The following is a 16,775-nucleotide window of genomic DNA, read 5'->3' as shown; positions in this document are numbered from 1 at the left end:
TGTTCAACACCCTTTAACACTGCAATAATTGCTTGTGTTTATCAACTTATCATCAAACTATAAGACGGACCTCATTTTACAAATGAAGGAATTGAAGCTCAGAGATGCCAAGGAACTTGCTCCACATCACACAGCTAGTGGGTTGCAGAGCCTAAAGCTGAACACTTGTTAATCTGACTCCAAAACCTATCTTCTGAACTTTATACCATGTGGTATATTTCCTTCAGTGACAATGCTGAGTTCATTAAGATGTGAGAGACCACATCTATGTGAAGTATCCCCAAGTACCGCATTCAATCCTACACTATTTAACAATACTAAACTAGTTAACAAGATCTGGGGATGGAGGGAATAGCAGGAACAGGGTAACTAAAGCTAGCACCATGTCAAAGCACTTTGTTTCAAGAGTGTTTCATGTTGTTACCTCATTAATGAATGACTATAAGCAATTAAAGAGAACAGTCTGCCCACCCCTGTCCCCCTCATTGGACCCATCTTACTCCATGGAATCAATGATTTTTTTTGGCTCCACAGGACATGGATAGATAACTTCATCGATGTGCTTCAGGTTACAATTTGAAAAGGCAGTAGAGACATGGATGAAGGCTTCGAGCTTTGGCATCTGACTGGCCATGAGCAAGAGCTTCTGGGTGGCAATAACGTTAAGCTGCATGGCATGTCTGGAGAAAATTAAGCAGAAGTAAATACAGCTAGCCTATATTGTGCTTCATAGTGAGAAGTTACGAACACTGTTTTTAAAGTCAGGGTCAAACATGCCTACAATCACTGTTATAACTTAACATTGCTCTGAAGTTCCAGCCTTGTAATTAGGAAAATAAAATTAACAGATATAAATATTGCAAAGGCAGTCACAAGCCCAATGTCAGATTATATAATTGTATACCTGGAAAACAAATAGAAGCAGCTAAAATAAAATTTTGGATAGACAATAAGGCAATTCAGTAAGGTGTCAATTTATAAAAGTTGTGTAAAAAAAATCACTAGCTTTTTTGTATACAAACAACAATTAGAGAATTCAATGGAAGAAAGGCATACATTTAAAACTATATCAAATAATAAATGAATAGACTATATTAAAAATGATAAAACATTAAGGTCATGACAAAAAATTGAATAAATGGAAAGACATACATTGTTCTTGAATAGGAAGAACCAATGTTTTACATATGTTAAATGTTTTCTAAATGAATCTACACATTCAAGATAATCCAAATCAAATTGCCCTACCTTTTAAAACCTTGGCAAAATTACTGTAAGTTTAATCAAGAAGAATAAGTAGGTGAGAATAGTCGAGAAAATCCTATTTAAAAAGAATGATGTGTATATACTTGCCTAATAAAATTACAGTAATTAAAGCACTATGATATTGAAAGAGAAAGTCTAATTAAACTAAAAAAAGAGTTAAAATGGGAATTTAATGTTTTAAGTTTTCTTTCAAATAGAGTAAAAGTAAATCATTTAATAAATGTTTCAGAAATAACCATATATTAGGAATTAATTTTAAAAGCTCTAATTCACACCTGCAACACTCTTCTTTTTATAGAACTTTCCTGACTATTCATCCCTCTTTATAGCCAAATAAATTTTAAATGGGTCAAAGATTGGAATGTGAAAATAAAACTGCTATAAGAAATTTCAAATAATTTCATAAATAATAAAAACAAGGTTGATAATAAATGATAAACTGTTAAAATATTTGGAGTCTTATACAAAAAAAAAAAGGAATGGCTAAATCTTTCAAGAAGTCTTAAAATTTCTTTAAAAACGCTTCAAAAGAAAAATAGGCAAAAGCCACGGATAGATATTTCACAATATAACAAAATGCCAATCAGCATTTAAACATCTTTAACCTTTTTAATTATTAAATAAATAAAAATCAACATACAATGCCATTTCCATGATCATATTGACATTAAAATAATTTAAATATTATAATACAGTATTGGTGTGGGTGACAGAAATAAGCATTTGTGTGCATAGGGACAGTGGAAATTGATGGTACCACCTCTTTGGAGAGCAATTTAGCATTATATGACTAAATATAAACTGTTCATAATCTGGGTACATTTGAAACATATCTAACAATTCTATTTCTGGGAATTTACCCAAAGGGAAGCTCACAAAGGTATGAACATATGTGCACAAAGATGTTCATTGCAACAGTTGTTTATTATAGAGAAAAAGTAGAAAAATCTAAAAACCATCCACCAATACAGAACTGGTTGAGTATATTACATATGTGTACAATGGAGTATCATGTACTCATTACATAGTGTACTACAATATTCATTTCCGATAAAAGATAAAAATATAATTGAGCAGTTTGCAAAGTATTCTCAGCATGATGCCTTTGTTTCTAAGTTTGAACATAATTCTATTATTGTAGATGCATAAAGAAAAATTGGAATGGATGTTCTCAACAATATTAAATGGTTATCTCTGGAATGACTGTGGAGAAGTTTTACTCCTTTGTATGTTTTTTTCTCATTGAGACTATCTTAAAAAAAAGGAACACGTGTGTTCACACATGTGTCCATACAAGCCATCAGGGGGAAAAGGAACGTACCTGAGACTATCATTGAAGCGCACAGTGGCGGCACAGTGGAAGATGACGTTCGTGCAGGACAGCAGCTCCTCCACGTCTTCCTTGCTGATGGCCAGGTCGTGCTGGTTGAGGTCTGCGGAAATAGCTCTGATCTTCTCATGCACATTCGGACAAACTTCTTTGACCTTCTCAAACAGCTAAAGCATAAATATAAATCAAGGTGCAAAGATCACCATCACTAGTTCTTGTTCTCACTGGCTTGCTTTATTTTGGTTTTCAAAAACTGGTTTAAGTTGTAATGTCACTCAAAGCAGATATCTCCTCAAGAGCTATTTGAGTTAAGTTCGTGCAGTTGAAAGTCAGTTTAGTATAACTCCTGCTCCTCTTAATTTGATAAACATTTGCAAAAGTTCCAACAGATAGTAAAAAAGTGTATTTTGAACTTTTCCTGTAGAGTGGAGTGATAGTAAATTAAATATATCCTGCCCCCTCTCCTCTCCCCTTTTAAGGCAACTTTGTTTTTATACATGGTGATTGTTACCATTTTGTGCTGGAACATACTGTTTTCAGTGCAAAATTACCAGCCTTTACATAGCCTTTAAAGATGATTAGCCTTTACAACATCTCATGAGCATAAATTCGAGACAATTTGTTTAACTGGTCAGAATAATAAGATGTCCTAGCAGCCTGAACATAATGAGAAACAAATGAAGCAGATTTGTAATGGGTAAAACAAATACAAATTTTATATCATCTCTTTCTAGTAAAATGGCAGTTATTGCCTGGTAAGAGAATTACACAAGCTCATGTACTTTTTATGAAATTGTAATTGATTAAAAAAATTAATTTGTAAAGGAAAAAGGAAAGAGCACTGGCAGCTTTAGCTTTTATTACAATTATTCACTTGCATTGAGGTCTCTAGTTTCACCTCCACACAGAAGTTCTTAGATTAAATTGGTATCTTCCATTTTGTCAGGAAAGACAATTTTAATAAAATGATCTCTCTTCCAACAAATTTTGATAAAATGGAATTTTTCTGTAATATTGGTATGATATGTTAACAGTAAGGAAAAGAAAAGTAAGGCTAAATGTTTAGAAAGGTTAAGATCAGAGAAAATTTGTCTGTGATTTTAATCATAATACAGTAGCAGAAATAAGTTCTCTCCTACCCTTTAATCCCACAAGAAGGTTTCATCTATTACTTGATCTTTAGAAGCAGCCTCTTCTCTTCGTTAGGGATACACCCCAGATTTTTTATTGGGTAATAAGTAGTTGATCTCAGGTAGTTAGAGAAATCATGTCTCATTTGTATCAGGCAAGACTATATTCAGAGGCCATCCTGGGAATTCTATGAAGGTGATCAAAGAAGGAAATTAAATCCACATATTGCCTGGCAAATTAATATGCTTCTATCTCTGCAAGGGTATCATCGTATCAGCAGCCGTCCGTCTTGAGAGATGATGGTGTAGCTTCTTAAGAGTCTATCTGCACCGCCGAGAATGGCTGTGCAGTCCGACTCGGGAGTGACACGGTATCTGTCTCCTTCCGTGTTGAATCGACATCTTACGATGACGCTGGAGCGTCCTCTCCAGTGAAGCTGAAGCTACAGAGCCTGGGCAGGGTGATATGGAGGGTCTGCTGTTGCCCATGCAGCAGACCCCCCCTCTCTTCGCAGCTGAAGGGTCCAAGGGAAAGACGGAGTCAATACAGCTTGGCTTCAGGTGCGCCGCAGGAGTTGCCGGTGTTGACTACAACGTCAAACCGCCTTAGGGACTCCGGCTCCGGATTTTCTGTCGGGGTTTACTCCCTTAGCCTTTCCCCTGAAGAGGTATGCCGCAAGGCAGCGGAGGTTTTTTGGAGTCAGAGTTTTCCTTCTCTGCAAGGGTAGGGTCAGTCTTTTCCATAGGGTGTTACTACAATTCTAAAAATATTCAGAGGTCAGGTTAATCCTCAGAGCTTTGTTGACATCTGGGATTGATAAGGCTTTTACAGTGTCTGAGGGACATTCTCAACTAAGGTCATTCTGGCTCTTCCAGAGAGATACACACAGTATATTCCCAGGCCTACTAAATAAGAAATTACTGGGGCATAATCAGGAGTTTCACATCAAGTTCTCTAGTTGATTTTAACTGATCCCAAGATGAGAACTTGTCTAGTTGGAGTGTTAACACAGATAATTACTTATGAACACATGTCATTTCCCTTTATAACTGCCTAGGTCAGTTACAGGGTACCGGTAGATTTCAAACTGTAAGCATAAAAATAATCTGGGAACTGGTTAAAAATGAATTCCTTATTCCAACCTCAGATCTTGACTTGGTAGGTTTGGTGTATGACCCAGGAACTTATATTCCTCAATAAGCTCCATAGGTAGGTTGATAGTCCAGGTATCATGCTTGGAGAAACACTGACTCTGAAAATTCATGTCCATTTTTAGAGCCAGGACTTAAATTCCCCCTACCCCTCCTGCCCACTTGTTTGTAAACTCCTTGATTCTTGTTCATCTATGTTTGACAGCACCCAGTTCATTTTAAGGACTCACATTTTATTTATTAAATTAAAATTAATTACTGTAAGAATACTAATAGAATCACGAATGGGAGCTTGATTTCTGAAATTGTTTGGTTACCAGCTCTTTTGTATTGGCAGAATGAAAGAGAGCAGATAACTGCTACTGAAAGAAGACACCAAGTGTCCCCTGGGGTCCTCAGTATTAACTGCCAATGGCAGCTGGAACGTCTCAGAGCAGATGGAATAAAAATGAGTGAAGAACAATGCAATTTCAAAAATGTCACTGAAGGACCACCAATGAAGAACTTAATGTAATTATTTTAGATTCTAAGGGTTTATTTTATTCCTTCTCACATAGTCTTTATTTAATGGCCTATAAATGAGAAGGAAAGAGTTGAATAATTACTTGCCATTTAGGAAACCTCAAGCTGAGGGACTGTTGTTTTTCCATTTGTGAAACCGTGTTCTTGGCAGGAGCAGGGCGTGGTTCTGTAGTCGCTGGAAGATAACAGCTGGGAGGCGATCCAAGCATTTCCAGCTGATAATAAAGCTATACATTTATACAAGTTTTTAGGGAAGTTTAGGAGTGTTCCCTTGATTTGACATTACACAGGCAAGTCTTTCTCATAATTTGTCTGTAAACATGAGTGACTATCTTATTTATGACAATAGTTACTTACAGCCCAGAGGCAGAGAGAAACTTTGCAAACCCTAAGTAAGAAAATTAAGCAGAATGAGAAAACCAGAAAGAGAAATTATTTTGGAATCAATAAACTCCTTGGGTTTGACCCCTTGACTTTTGTAGCCAGACACTAAGACTGCATTTTTATGAGAAGCAGGAATTGGGCGGGGGGCGAAGAGGGGGGCATGACATTTATATAGTGATTTTGAAACAATGTGGAAGTCCTAAACTTGGACTTCTACAATCCACATGACCTCAGTTTAGAGGTATCCACAAAGAGTTTTGGTCACTATTTCCTGAGGACCATTGAAAGTAATCTAATCTTTTATAATCATGAGACTCTTTAACCTTTATTCAGTTTACTGAGTCCCTCTCTTTAAATATAACTATATTATTTAGTCCCCAAAATGCACTAAAATTTGCTTAATATTTTTAAGTTGCTAAGGGAAAAAAAAAAGATCTCTTAAACTAAAGGATAATCTTTTTGAAATATCTGGTGTCCTAAAGCAAAAGAGAACCTGCAACATTTATCAGATAAATTTTTGAGTGCTGAGTAAGAGGAAACCAATGGATTGTGAAAGTTAGCCCGCAAACGAGAAAGACTTAGACATCACTAAGAAAGGGTATAATCTGAATTGAGAACAATTAAACACAAATAAGTGCATGTAAACTAAGAGAAAAACACTATAATACCCAACGTAAAGATTAAAAAAACTTACAGAATGTTAGGATTTGGGTAGTTCATTAGTAATTCCCACAAGATATAAAGGATTAACCTAGATGTTTTTACTACTTAGTATAGGACTAATTCTGTAGGACAATAAGGCTATGGTATGGTGTGGTAGTGTGGCTACCAGACTTTGGCATATAGTAGGTTGTCTGGAAAGTTGTTTACAAAAACAACAAATGAAAACCCAGATGTCCTGACTGTGGAGATCCTGACTTCCCAGTTCTGAGTTGAAGCTTGGGCATCTGCGCTTTGTACAAGCGCTCTAGAGTCTGATACACACGGGATGGGAGAACCATTGATCATTCAGGCCCTTTGGAGTCAGGAAGATCAGGATTTGAATCCTGGTTCCATCATTTATTAGCTGTGTGGATGGGGCAAATTACTCGCCTCTCACCTTATGGCGCCTCAGGGCCTTGTCTGCATATTTATCTAAAATGCTAATTACTGGACTACCTCATTATATGATCTTAAGAGAACTAATGATTCCGCAGCTACTCTGCTATTGTTAAAAACAATTTTGCATTTAACATAATTTTATTTTACATAAGCACCTATAATAAATGCTAGAGGTGAACACAATGCTCAACACCAAAGGACGCTTTCACGGAGATCCTTCGGAGAGTTAAGAGCCAGGTTAGAAGCAGCCGTGTCCTAGGAGAGGCAGTGCAAGGCAGTAGGGAGAGCATGGGCTTTTTAGAGATGGAAGAAATGAATTGAACCTCCACTTTGTCAGCTCCTTGGATGAGTGTCAACTTTTTTGGATTAGTTTCTCATTTGTTGAGGTAGCAATAAGGCATGCCACAGTTTTGTGAGGATTAAATAAGGTAATGAGAGTCGGATGTCTAGCATAGTGTCTGCCACTTAATAGGTTCCTAATAATAGAAAAACTTTCCCTGGCTGGTTTGGCTCAGTGGATTGAGCGTCGGCCTGCGAGCTAAGTGTCGCTGGTTCGATCTTCCAGTCAGGGCACATCAGAGAAGGAAAACTCTGACTCCAAAAAAACCTCCGCTGCCTTGCGGCATACCTCTTCAGGGGAAAGGCTAAGGGAGTAAACCCCGACAGAAAATCCGGAGCCGGAGTCCCTAAGGCGGTTTGACGTTGTAGTCAACACCGGCAACTCCTGCGGCGCACCTGAAGCCAAGCTGTATTGACTCCGTCTTTCCCTTGGACCCTTCAGCTGCGAAGAGAGGGGGGGTCTGCTGCATGGGCAACAGCAGACCCTCCATATCACCCTGCCCAGGCTCTGTAGCTTCAGCTTCACTGGAGAGGACACTCCAGCGTCTTCGCAAGATGTCGATTCAACACGGGAGGAGATAGATACCGTGTCACTCCCGAGTCGGACTGCACAGCCATTCTCGGCGGTGCAGATAGACTCTTAAGAAGCTACACCATCGTCTCTCGAGACGGACGGCTGCCGACGACGAATAGAAAAACTCCCTTTCTGCTTCCACAACAATACTCCCTTTTCAAAAGCTGCTAATCTGACAGCTGTGTGTGTATGTGTATTTGTGTGTGCTGCATCGTCTCGAGGTTTTTTGATTATACCATGTGATCCAGATACCTCTAAAAACTATTGAAGGTATTCCAGTGTCATGTTGAATCTGGCGGCTTGGTGACTTTTTGAGTGAAATTAGTACACGCATTTTGAAACTTTAAAAAAAGACCTGATGTGATTGGAAACAATTTAAAAAGAAGGAACAAAGTTGGATACATGAAATCATGCCAATGATGGAATTAACTAGTAAATGGTATTTTAAAGGAAAATAAGAAATTGAGAAAACAAATTGCTTCTGTTTCTGTGGCCTTCAGTACATCCCTGGGACTAAATAAATTTCTTTCTTTTTTTTGAAAGAAAAGTAATAATTGCCCACAGGGAAGAGGCTTAACAATGCTTCAACTAATCTGAGCTGAGTAACTATCAAGGTGAAAACTGGTTACACTCTTTTAAAAGTGTGTGTTTGTTAGTCATGGGAATTTTAAAATTCCTGGCAAGGTTATATTCCCTCTAGTTGTCCCAAGTTTATAGAAGCCTCTTGCTTTTTGTGGGATAGTTTCTTAGGAAAAGTAAAAAATAGTCATAGAACAAAACTGGCTTTGGGGATTTATAATATAAACTTCTGTTTCCAGTTGCCTTTGCCTTATATAGAGATTTAACAGGATCATTAATGACAAGCAGCTTTTATACAGGGTAGCTTGGACCAAACATAAAAATGTCCCCCTGCCCTTATCAAAGAGTCTTTACAAATTAACAAGGAACTCTACATAAAAGAAATTAACATTTCAGTTGGGCATTTCTTAACACTCAACAAGGTCAGATTGTTGGCCTTTTTTTTCTTTTTCAGATGTGATTTGGTTCAGAGTTAATTTTTTTAGTTCACAGCTATTTATTTTTAGTTCAAAGTTAATTTGTTTAAATGCATTATTTTTCCTCTCAGGTATTAATTTATCTAATATTTTCCAGAAACTACCAAACAAGTGATAGCCTTGCAAAAGAATTCAATGAAATCTTTCATTAAATTCTATTATCTTCTACTGTCTTCAACATAATCAGTTCTGTGAACTGAGTGACCCGTGTGTGTGAGCCTGCATGATCCAATGTGGAAAGTTCTCCAGGGTATTTCAAAGTCGATTTAGCTCGGGGCCAACTGAGGGCTTACTGAATAATTCACATTTTTCCAGAGAAGCTGACTTGAAATGTCCAGTGCAACCTGCCCAACTCTACCTTTGTTTATAAATCCATTTTATGGTTGTATCCTACAGGTTGGGTCCTTCCTGGAAACATTGAATCTGGTCTCAGATGATACATTCTGAACCCAGCATAGCCCCTCCGCCACCCTTCCCTTATCTGATTACTATAGCTTCGTAGGAAAAGCCCAACCATTTTTGGTAGTTTTTTGAATGAGATATTTTTTAGATTCTGACCTCACAATCACTCTTAATTAACTATCTCACTCTTAATGTAATTTCAACTATTTAGGATTTATTTTTCAGGCATGGATTTTGTCTTCTTGATATTTTCTTAAAGAGTAGATTATGGCCAGTATAAGATCCTAAACAGACATACATGGAACATGACTGTTGTAAAAAAACAATAACAACAACAAAAACACCCCACATCTCTAAGGCACTAAGGAACCTCAAAATACTCTTGATACTTCTTTGAATGTCACAACTGTAAGATTTATTTGCCACTACTTATCTTTTATAGTGGGGAACATACATGTGTTGTGAAGCAAAGCCACATTCAAGAGAGCACAATAGATAAAATATCAATTTCTCTATCTGAAACTGTTCTGGTTAAGATGGAAAGCTGGTTGGTCATAATTAAATGGGTACATTTTTCATAAGAGACTCAGCAGCAGCTTGGGAGCTCTGGGCACCCACGCGCTGGAAAGCATGAAGGTTATGGTGCGCATGTGCACATTGCAACACCTGAGACTTGGCTTATTTTCCTTAGAAGCTTCTCAGATTTGGTGAGAGAAACAAAAATATTTTTAAAAAGACAATGCTGAACACTTGGAATTATATTTTTAATAAAAATAAGTCACACTATTTAATTTAGCTTCCAACCTAAAAATGAACTGAATTTATGTCTAATGACATAATTTGGGAAATTTATGATTGCATTCCCTGCCTTATTTATTTACTTTTTTTTTTTTTTTAGTGTCTATTTTCCCCTCACTATAAATGTGAAACATGTTCATTGTAATTGTATTTGGAAAACTTTGGAAAAAGATTATTTCTTTATTTTTTTCACTTTGGAAAGGGTGCTATTTTTCTCACCATAAAGTTAACATGCTCATTAGAATGGTGATACGAAAATTTCTAAGTGCTACCCTGACTAGCATGGCTCACTGGGTTGGGCATTATGTGCAAACTAAAAAGGTTTCGGGTTGGAATCTCGGTCATGGCACGTGTCTGGGTTGCGGGTTCATCTCGGTTGGGGCATATGAAGAAGACAACGAATTGATGTTTCTCTTAACACCAATGTTTCTCTCCAACATCAATGTTTCTTTCCCTCTGTCTTCCTCCCTCTCTTCCCCTCTCTCTAAAGTAAATAAATAAACAAAAAAAAAATTGGAAGTGCCAAAAAATAAAATTAGTCTAAGATCCCATCAGCATTTAGGGCCATTAGTTGAGATTATACTGAATATTGTTTTGTCTTTTTTTTTCTTTCATTGAATGTATTACAAGCATTTTCTCATGTCATTTAATATTTTATAAAATATGTTTCAATGCCTACATACTACTTCAACACATGTATGCATTATTGTTTATTTAATTATTCCTCTACTGTGGAATATTCAGATTGGTACCAGTTTATTTTTGCTACTGCAAATAATAAATACTACAACAAATATATTTGTATAGTATTTGTGTGTGTCTCTGGTTGTTTTCTTACCGTGACACCTTAATTATCTTTAAGAGAAAGTCCTCAAAAATCCGCCATCAATTCAGATACCTTTCCCTCTATTGATATATTCCCTTAAGTGCTCTGAAAATACTTAAGAAACTTGGTCATATGGGATGAAGTGGATCCTCTCTTCTGATTCTTGATCCCCTGTTTTATGTCATCAGTGGATTAAAAATACCCTCCTTTCTAAGGCTTCTCCCTCTTAATTGTCTCCCTCTGAAAGCAGGAGAGCAGGAAGGCTAAGAAGGAAAGGAATGAAGGAGACACATAAGTTTTGACAGAACAGATGTTCTCTTGACCATATTGCTTGAAGACATAGTGGGAGTCAAAGGCAAACCGGTAACATTGTTATTTATTATGTTTTAAAGAAAAATATCCAAGCCTCACATTCCTGGTATTTTTGATCCACCTTTAAGAACACCGAATTACTTCAGGCAGGTTAGAAATCCATAAACTGGTTACAAAACTGAAGAGCCATGTCCACCATGTGATGAAAATCCCTTAGGGATATATAACTGAGCAAAACAGTCTGATGAGACCTCTGAGACTTTCTTCTGGATTTTGATTTTATGACATATCCGGTTCCAGGTCTTATTCTTACGAACCATTAGTTATAATGCAGGCAGTATCGGGGTACGACTCTAAGTGACCCTTTATATTCCAAAAGGGACTATGAACCAGATATGTCCATTTTTTCATTTGATTTTTAAGGCAATCCTGAAAAGTTGTCATCATTTCTATTTTAAATATTGCAAACTGGAGCTTAAGTGGTAACGTGATAACAAACTTGATAAGCCAGAATTTGTGCAACATGTGTTTGAGACTAAAGCATATATATACTGCCGTCAAATTTATAAATTAAACCATGAGAGGACATGCATATTTTTTTGGAGGAATGAGAGGGTTTGATACCCAAATGCTCATTCACATGTATAATATTAATTTTTAATCTTTTTTCCTTAGAACAACATGGGATAATAGGAATATAATGGAATAATAGAAATATCAAGTTACAACAGATTAAGTGTACAACTAATAAATATAAGGTATATAACCTTCTGGAGTTCAAATAACTATAAGTATTGATGCATGACTACTTGGTAACCATATTTGTTTGATATAATATAATATTATATATCCAAAAATGTAGGAGAAGTCTACCTTAAATTTAGAAGACGATTAGAGAAGAGTTCAGATGAACTTTTGATAGTGAGGCAAGATAGTAAGAAGCTAGGAAAATTCCTGGGCAAGTGGAATGTGGAAACTGAGAGAAGAAAACTAAACAAGGCCAAACAGTTTGAGCAACTTAGAGCCAGCTGGTGAATCACAAGATCTTATCTCCCCTAACCAAGGACGCTCAGGAGCAAATGGTTTATACCTCTCCTCCCTGACCAAAGAATACACAGCTTAAATCACCTCAGCTGGGAAATAGATAACAGAGACTCAATTAATGTCATTTGTGCCAGCTAAACCCAGGAAGGGATAAAGTCAGGGGAACAAATAACAAAAAACCTCATTAAAAGCCAGACAGATCCAAGCTAAAAGTAAAACAGTATACCAGACCAAAGATGAGTCCCAACCCCACTCCCCTAAGATTCTCACCCACAGAGATAAAAAGCCCTCAGAAGACTCCGAGGAACAGAGGAAGTACACGCTACAGCAGGCCCTGCCCATGCCCCCCCGCACGAACATTTTACTTCCTCCTAAACTCTAAGAGACCCCACGAGGCTTGCAGCCCGGGGAGCAGCACGCAGAGGCAGCTCACCCGGGCTTACCCCCATCTTGTCTCCCTTTTTTCTGACTTCCCAGTGAGCTAACAGTAGCCCCACCTTGGCTCACTCCTTTCCGACAACATTTCTAAGGAGCCAAAGAAGAGCACCTCCTGTTACTTCTACCCTAAGCCCTTCCTTTGTTTCACGGTCCCCGGCTTTAATCAGTGTACTCCCAAAAGCACCTGGGCTCATGTTGTGAAATCTTTCCAAAGTCAAGAGCCCACACACTACAGGCCAGCCTGAGGCAGACCCACTCCGGCTGGTCCCTATCCAGTAACAATAGGTTGCAAGCCTGGAGAGTCCACTCGGGAGTTTTAGCATTTTGATTCTTACTCAGTAATTTCCAGAACATAGAGGATCTGCTCACTTGCCCAGAACAGAGCCTAAGCACTCTTTCTTTCCTCATGGGAAAGCACAACAGATTCCTAGGAGCAGCTGGTTGCTATCTTGTTCTGTCTTCTCTCCTCCATCTGCCGAGATATCCTGGCCCTCACTTGCAGTGTGAGGCTGGCTGTAAGGGAGCACTGTAATGAGTCGCCCTGCCCTCCGTCTCTTCCCATAAGCCATACCTTACTATTTAAGATCTGGACAACCCTCTCCTGCAGTGTCTGGCCAGCCTTGGGCCTCACAAGGATGTAGATGACTTTCAGGTCAGGACTGGTGCGGAACAGCTTCTCCATCAACACTTTGCCCAGGAAGCCAGTGGCCCCAGTAATGAGAATGGACTTGCCACTATAGAAAGCTGCAATCGTGGACATGATGCTTCCCTTTGTCTTTTATGGCTCCAGAAAAAGGTTCCTGAAAAGGAAGAGAAATAACAAAAGATTACATTCTTAGAAATTTGAAGATGCAGTCATTTAAAATGTTTTTGGTGCTTGCAGAGTTCGGAGCACAGAAGAAGGTGAGACAGAATGATAACATCGTGGTTTACTGGCAACACCATACATTGAATCAGTATTTAGTTAGCTCACTGTGCACGTCAGACTTCATGCCAGGAACTGTGGGCAAGAAACGAGTAAAACGTGGTTCCTGCTCTCAAGGAATTTCTCGTAGTCTAATGCAGGAGACAGACACCTGAAGAGATAGTTATCTATAACATGGCAAGTGCTAAAACAAAGGGGACGCAGTGGAGGGTGCATAGCAGGATCTGGAAATTTCAGGAAGGTGACACCCAATGTGAAGCTTGGAGACAGAGGAGGGCTGCGGTGAGGGTGCTCTGTGCCAAGTAATGAAAAAGAACAAAGGTCCACAGTGTGGTGCAGCATGCTGTATGGGGGGAAGTAACCAGAATTCAGGATTATAAGAATGTAAATGATAAGGCTAGGAGTGGCCCTGTAACTTGTTAACCAAAGCTGAGAACAGCTATCACATTTTGAAAATTTATGATATAATTAGTATTTCAGTTGAAGTTTGTTTAGAGACATTACTGGAGCAAATAACTTTTGGTTTCACTTGAGCCACTAGCTCCAGCCTACCCAGCCATTTCCGCATTAATATGATATTCTTTTCCTTGAGCTGAAAACGGGTTGCATGCCATCCTTTCCTTCATATGCTGCTCGTAGGCTTGAAACAGTGCAATTGAGGAAGGACAGAGAAGGCTGAACAAGCAAGGCCACAGACCAGAGAGGCACATCGAGCCCTGAAACAGCACCGGGTGCCGTCCACTGCCAAGTCTCATGGAAGGCCCTGTTGCCAGCAGCATGAGGCCAGAGGTGGTGGGAAGCAGCGGCAGCACTTAGATGCTATGACTCCTGGCAAAAAGTCTCCCGTGCTGTAGAAATGTTTTGTCTTTAAGCCCCAGGTTACAGACTGTTGAAATTGGAAGCAGGAGCTGTGAGTTTTGGAGGAAGGCAGTGCTGGCTTTGTGGAAGCAGACTTCCCTTCTGTCCTCTTGACTTCTCCAGCTCCAGCCAGTCCCCGGCCATCTGCTTGGCTGGGGTCGGTGTGGATCTTGCATAACCCAACTCCAGGGGCTGGCCCTGACACCAGGATTTATAAAGAAGAAATAAACAACCAGTCCAAGAGTCAACATCCTGCCTCCTCAACTCCAGTCAAGGTCACTCTGCCAGTAGCTCCTTTAGAACAATGTCTTTTCATAGTTATAATGTATATGGTATAATTTATAGTCATAACTAATACTTTGAGGAACTGGAGGCTATGATGGTGGGAATGGTAGTAAACAGGATGTATGCAGCTTAGATTCTTCTTTTCTGTTCTGGAGTATTTATTTTTTCTCCTTAAGATCACCAGTTTCCCCAGGGTCATTAATAAAAATAGTTTTTACTATCCTTTTGATAGTAAAATGAGGCTGTTATCATTTTTAGAAAACAGATGTTAAAATACTGAATCATAATAGTTGTGCCAAGTTATATACTTTTTGCAGGTTACAGCATAGGGGAAGTTGAATTACTCACTGGTTAGTTCTACTGGAAAATGAAAAATTAATATTCAGACATTTAAGGGAGACAAGTTTATTTAAATTTCTTGGTAGTTCTTTAGAGAAAAACACCAGGACAACTGTAACTAAACAACAATAAAATTTTTTAAAAGAGAAAAAGAAAAAGAAAAAAGGAAGAAATGAGGTGCTTTTCCTCTGAGAACTCTAACTCTTGACCAAGATTTCTTGGTCTTGGAACTATAACCTTTTGGGACAGATACATTTTTGTTGTGGAGCTGCTCAGTGCAATGTAGGGTGTTCGGCAGTCCCCTGGCCTCTACTCACTGGATGGTAATAACATCCCTCCTTTCTCCAGCCAGGTGTAACAACCCAAAATGTCTCTAGACTTTGCTAAATGTGCTTTGGGGGAAAACTGCTCCCCCTGCCCACCCCAGAGAACCATTATTCTAGGACTTCCTTTAATTCTCATTTTATAATATTCAGCACATCCTATTAAAAAGTCAAGATTCAAGGATGAAACTTCTGTTCGTGAAGCTAAGTAGAAATACGAGCCACTGGCACACCCTATTTTGTCTATATCAAATCATTCATAAAACATCTCCCACTATCTATTTAACTAAACTTTCCATTTCTGCACTATAAATTATAAAACTAACTTCACCTGTTATTTAGATTGAGTCTCTCAATTTTACGAAACCTATTATTGTCAAATTTAAGTAAAAATGGCAATCAGACAAGCATGAGTTCAACTGAGAAAAAAAAATTAGTAATGATTGCTGTATATTAATAATTCTATGGATAATCAAGTTAATCTCATCTGTAAGCAATTCTTTTGCTTTCCTTTGGAAGATACCAAGGATGCTGTGTGTTAAGCAATATCTCATGTAGACAAATGGAGTTTTGGTTGGCAATGCACCCAGTAATACAGGCTGGTTTATTGAAAAAAATCAATGCTACTTTTTAAAAAATTCAGTCAATGGAAGTCGTTCATCTTCATCAGAATTAAACACTATTTTTTTCAGTAAGTATGTTGAATTAAGGAAATACACTTACAAATTAATATTTAATTACAAAAAGAACACTAATTTGTAAACCACGATCATGCCCATTACAAATCCCTGTGGAAAAGACTGGAGGGCAATGAAATACAGGAGAGCAGTTGTATAATAGTGTGATGGGATTAAAGGTAAAAGGTAAAAAGTAATTTCTTTCCATGATTTTAAAAGGTAATTTAATAAATACATACCTAATAAAGAAGTTCTTAGAAAGTAATAGCAATGTGTGCTGTGGGCTCTAGAAGTATAAAGAAATTTGCTAAGCTTCCTTAATTTAAAGTGTATTTAAATTCTTTTAAGAAGTGTGGCTCACCTGATATTACACACTGGTTTGAATTAAACTGTGTCCCCTTCAAATTCACACACTGAAGCCCTGGCCCTTAATGGGAAGGTATTTGGAGATAAGGCTTTTGGGAAGTGATTTAGGTTAAATGAGGTCTTCAGAGTGAGACCCTAATCTGACAGGAGGAGTGTCTAATAATAACAGAAGAAACACCAGCAAACAGTCTCTCTTTAAGCAAGCACCAGGAAAGGCTGTGTGAGTACTCAGTGAGAAGGCAGCTGTCTAAAGCCTAGAAAGCTCTCCTCAGAAACTAAATTTTCTGGTACCTTGATCCAGGACTTCCAGCCTCCAGACCTGTAGAAAT

General features: G+C 38.1%; 1 protein-coding gene across 1 annotated transcript in view; it reads right to left on the bottom strand.

Annotated features, from left to right (window-relative positions):
- FAR2 (fatty acyl-CoA reductase 2) overlaps positions 1 to 16,775 on the bottom strand; it is a 100,538-nt gene that overhangs the window by 21,407 nt on the left and 62,356 nt on the right. Inside the window, exons 2-4 of the mRNA XM_090272967.1 lie at positions 13,245 to 13,473; positions 2,588 to 2,763; positions 501 to 680 (exon numbers count right to left, since the gene is read on the bottom strand). Coding sequence (XP_090129093.1) covers positions 501 to 680; positions 2,588 to 2,763; positions 13,245 to 13,433 — 545 coding nt within the window. The 5' untranslated portion in view covers positions 13,434 to 13,473. The remainder of the gene's footprint in view (positions 1 to 500; positions 681 to 2,587; positions 2,764 to 13,244; positions 13,474 to 16,775) is intronic.

This window comes from Furipterus horrens, unplaced genomic scaffold, assembly GCF_987537825.1.
Source record: "Furipterus horrens unplaced genomic scaffold, mFurHor1.1.pri manual_scaffold_4, whole genome shotgun sequence".
NCBI lineage: Eukaryota > Metazoa > Chordata > Mammalia > Chiroptera > Furipteridae > Furipterus > Furipterus horrens.
Note: the sequence above shows the minus strand (reverse complement) of the source record. Positions and strands in the feature narration are given on the sequence as shown.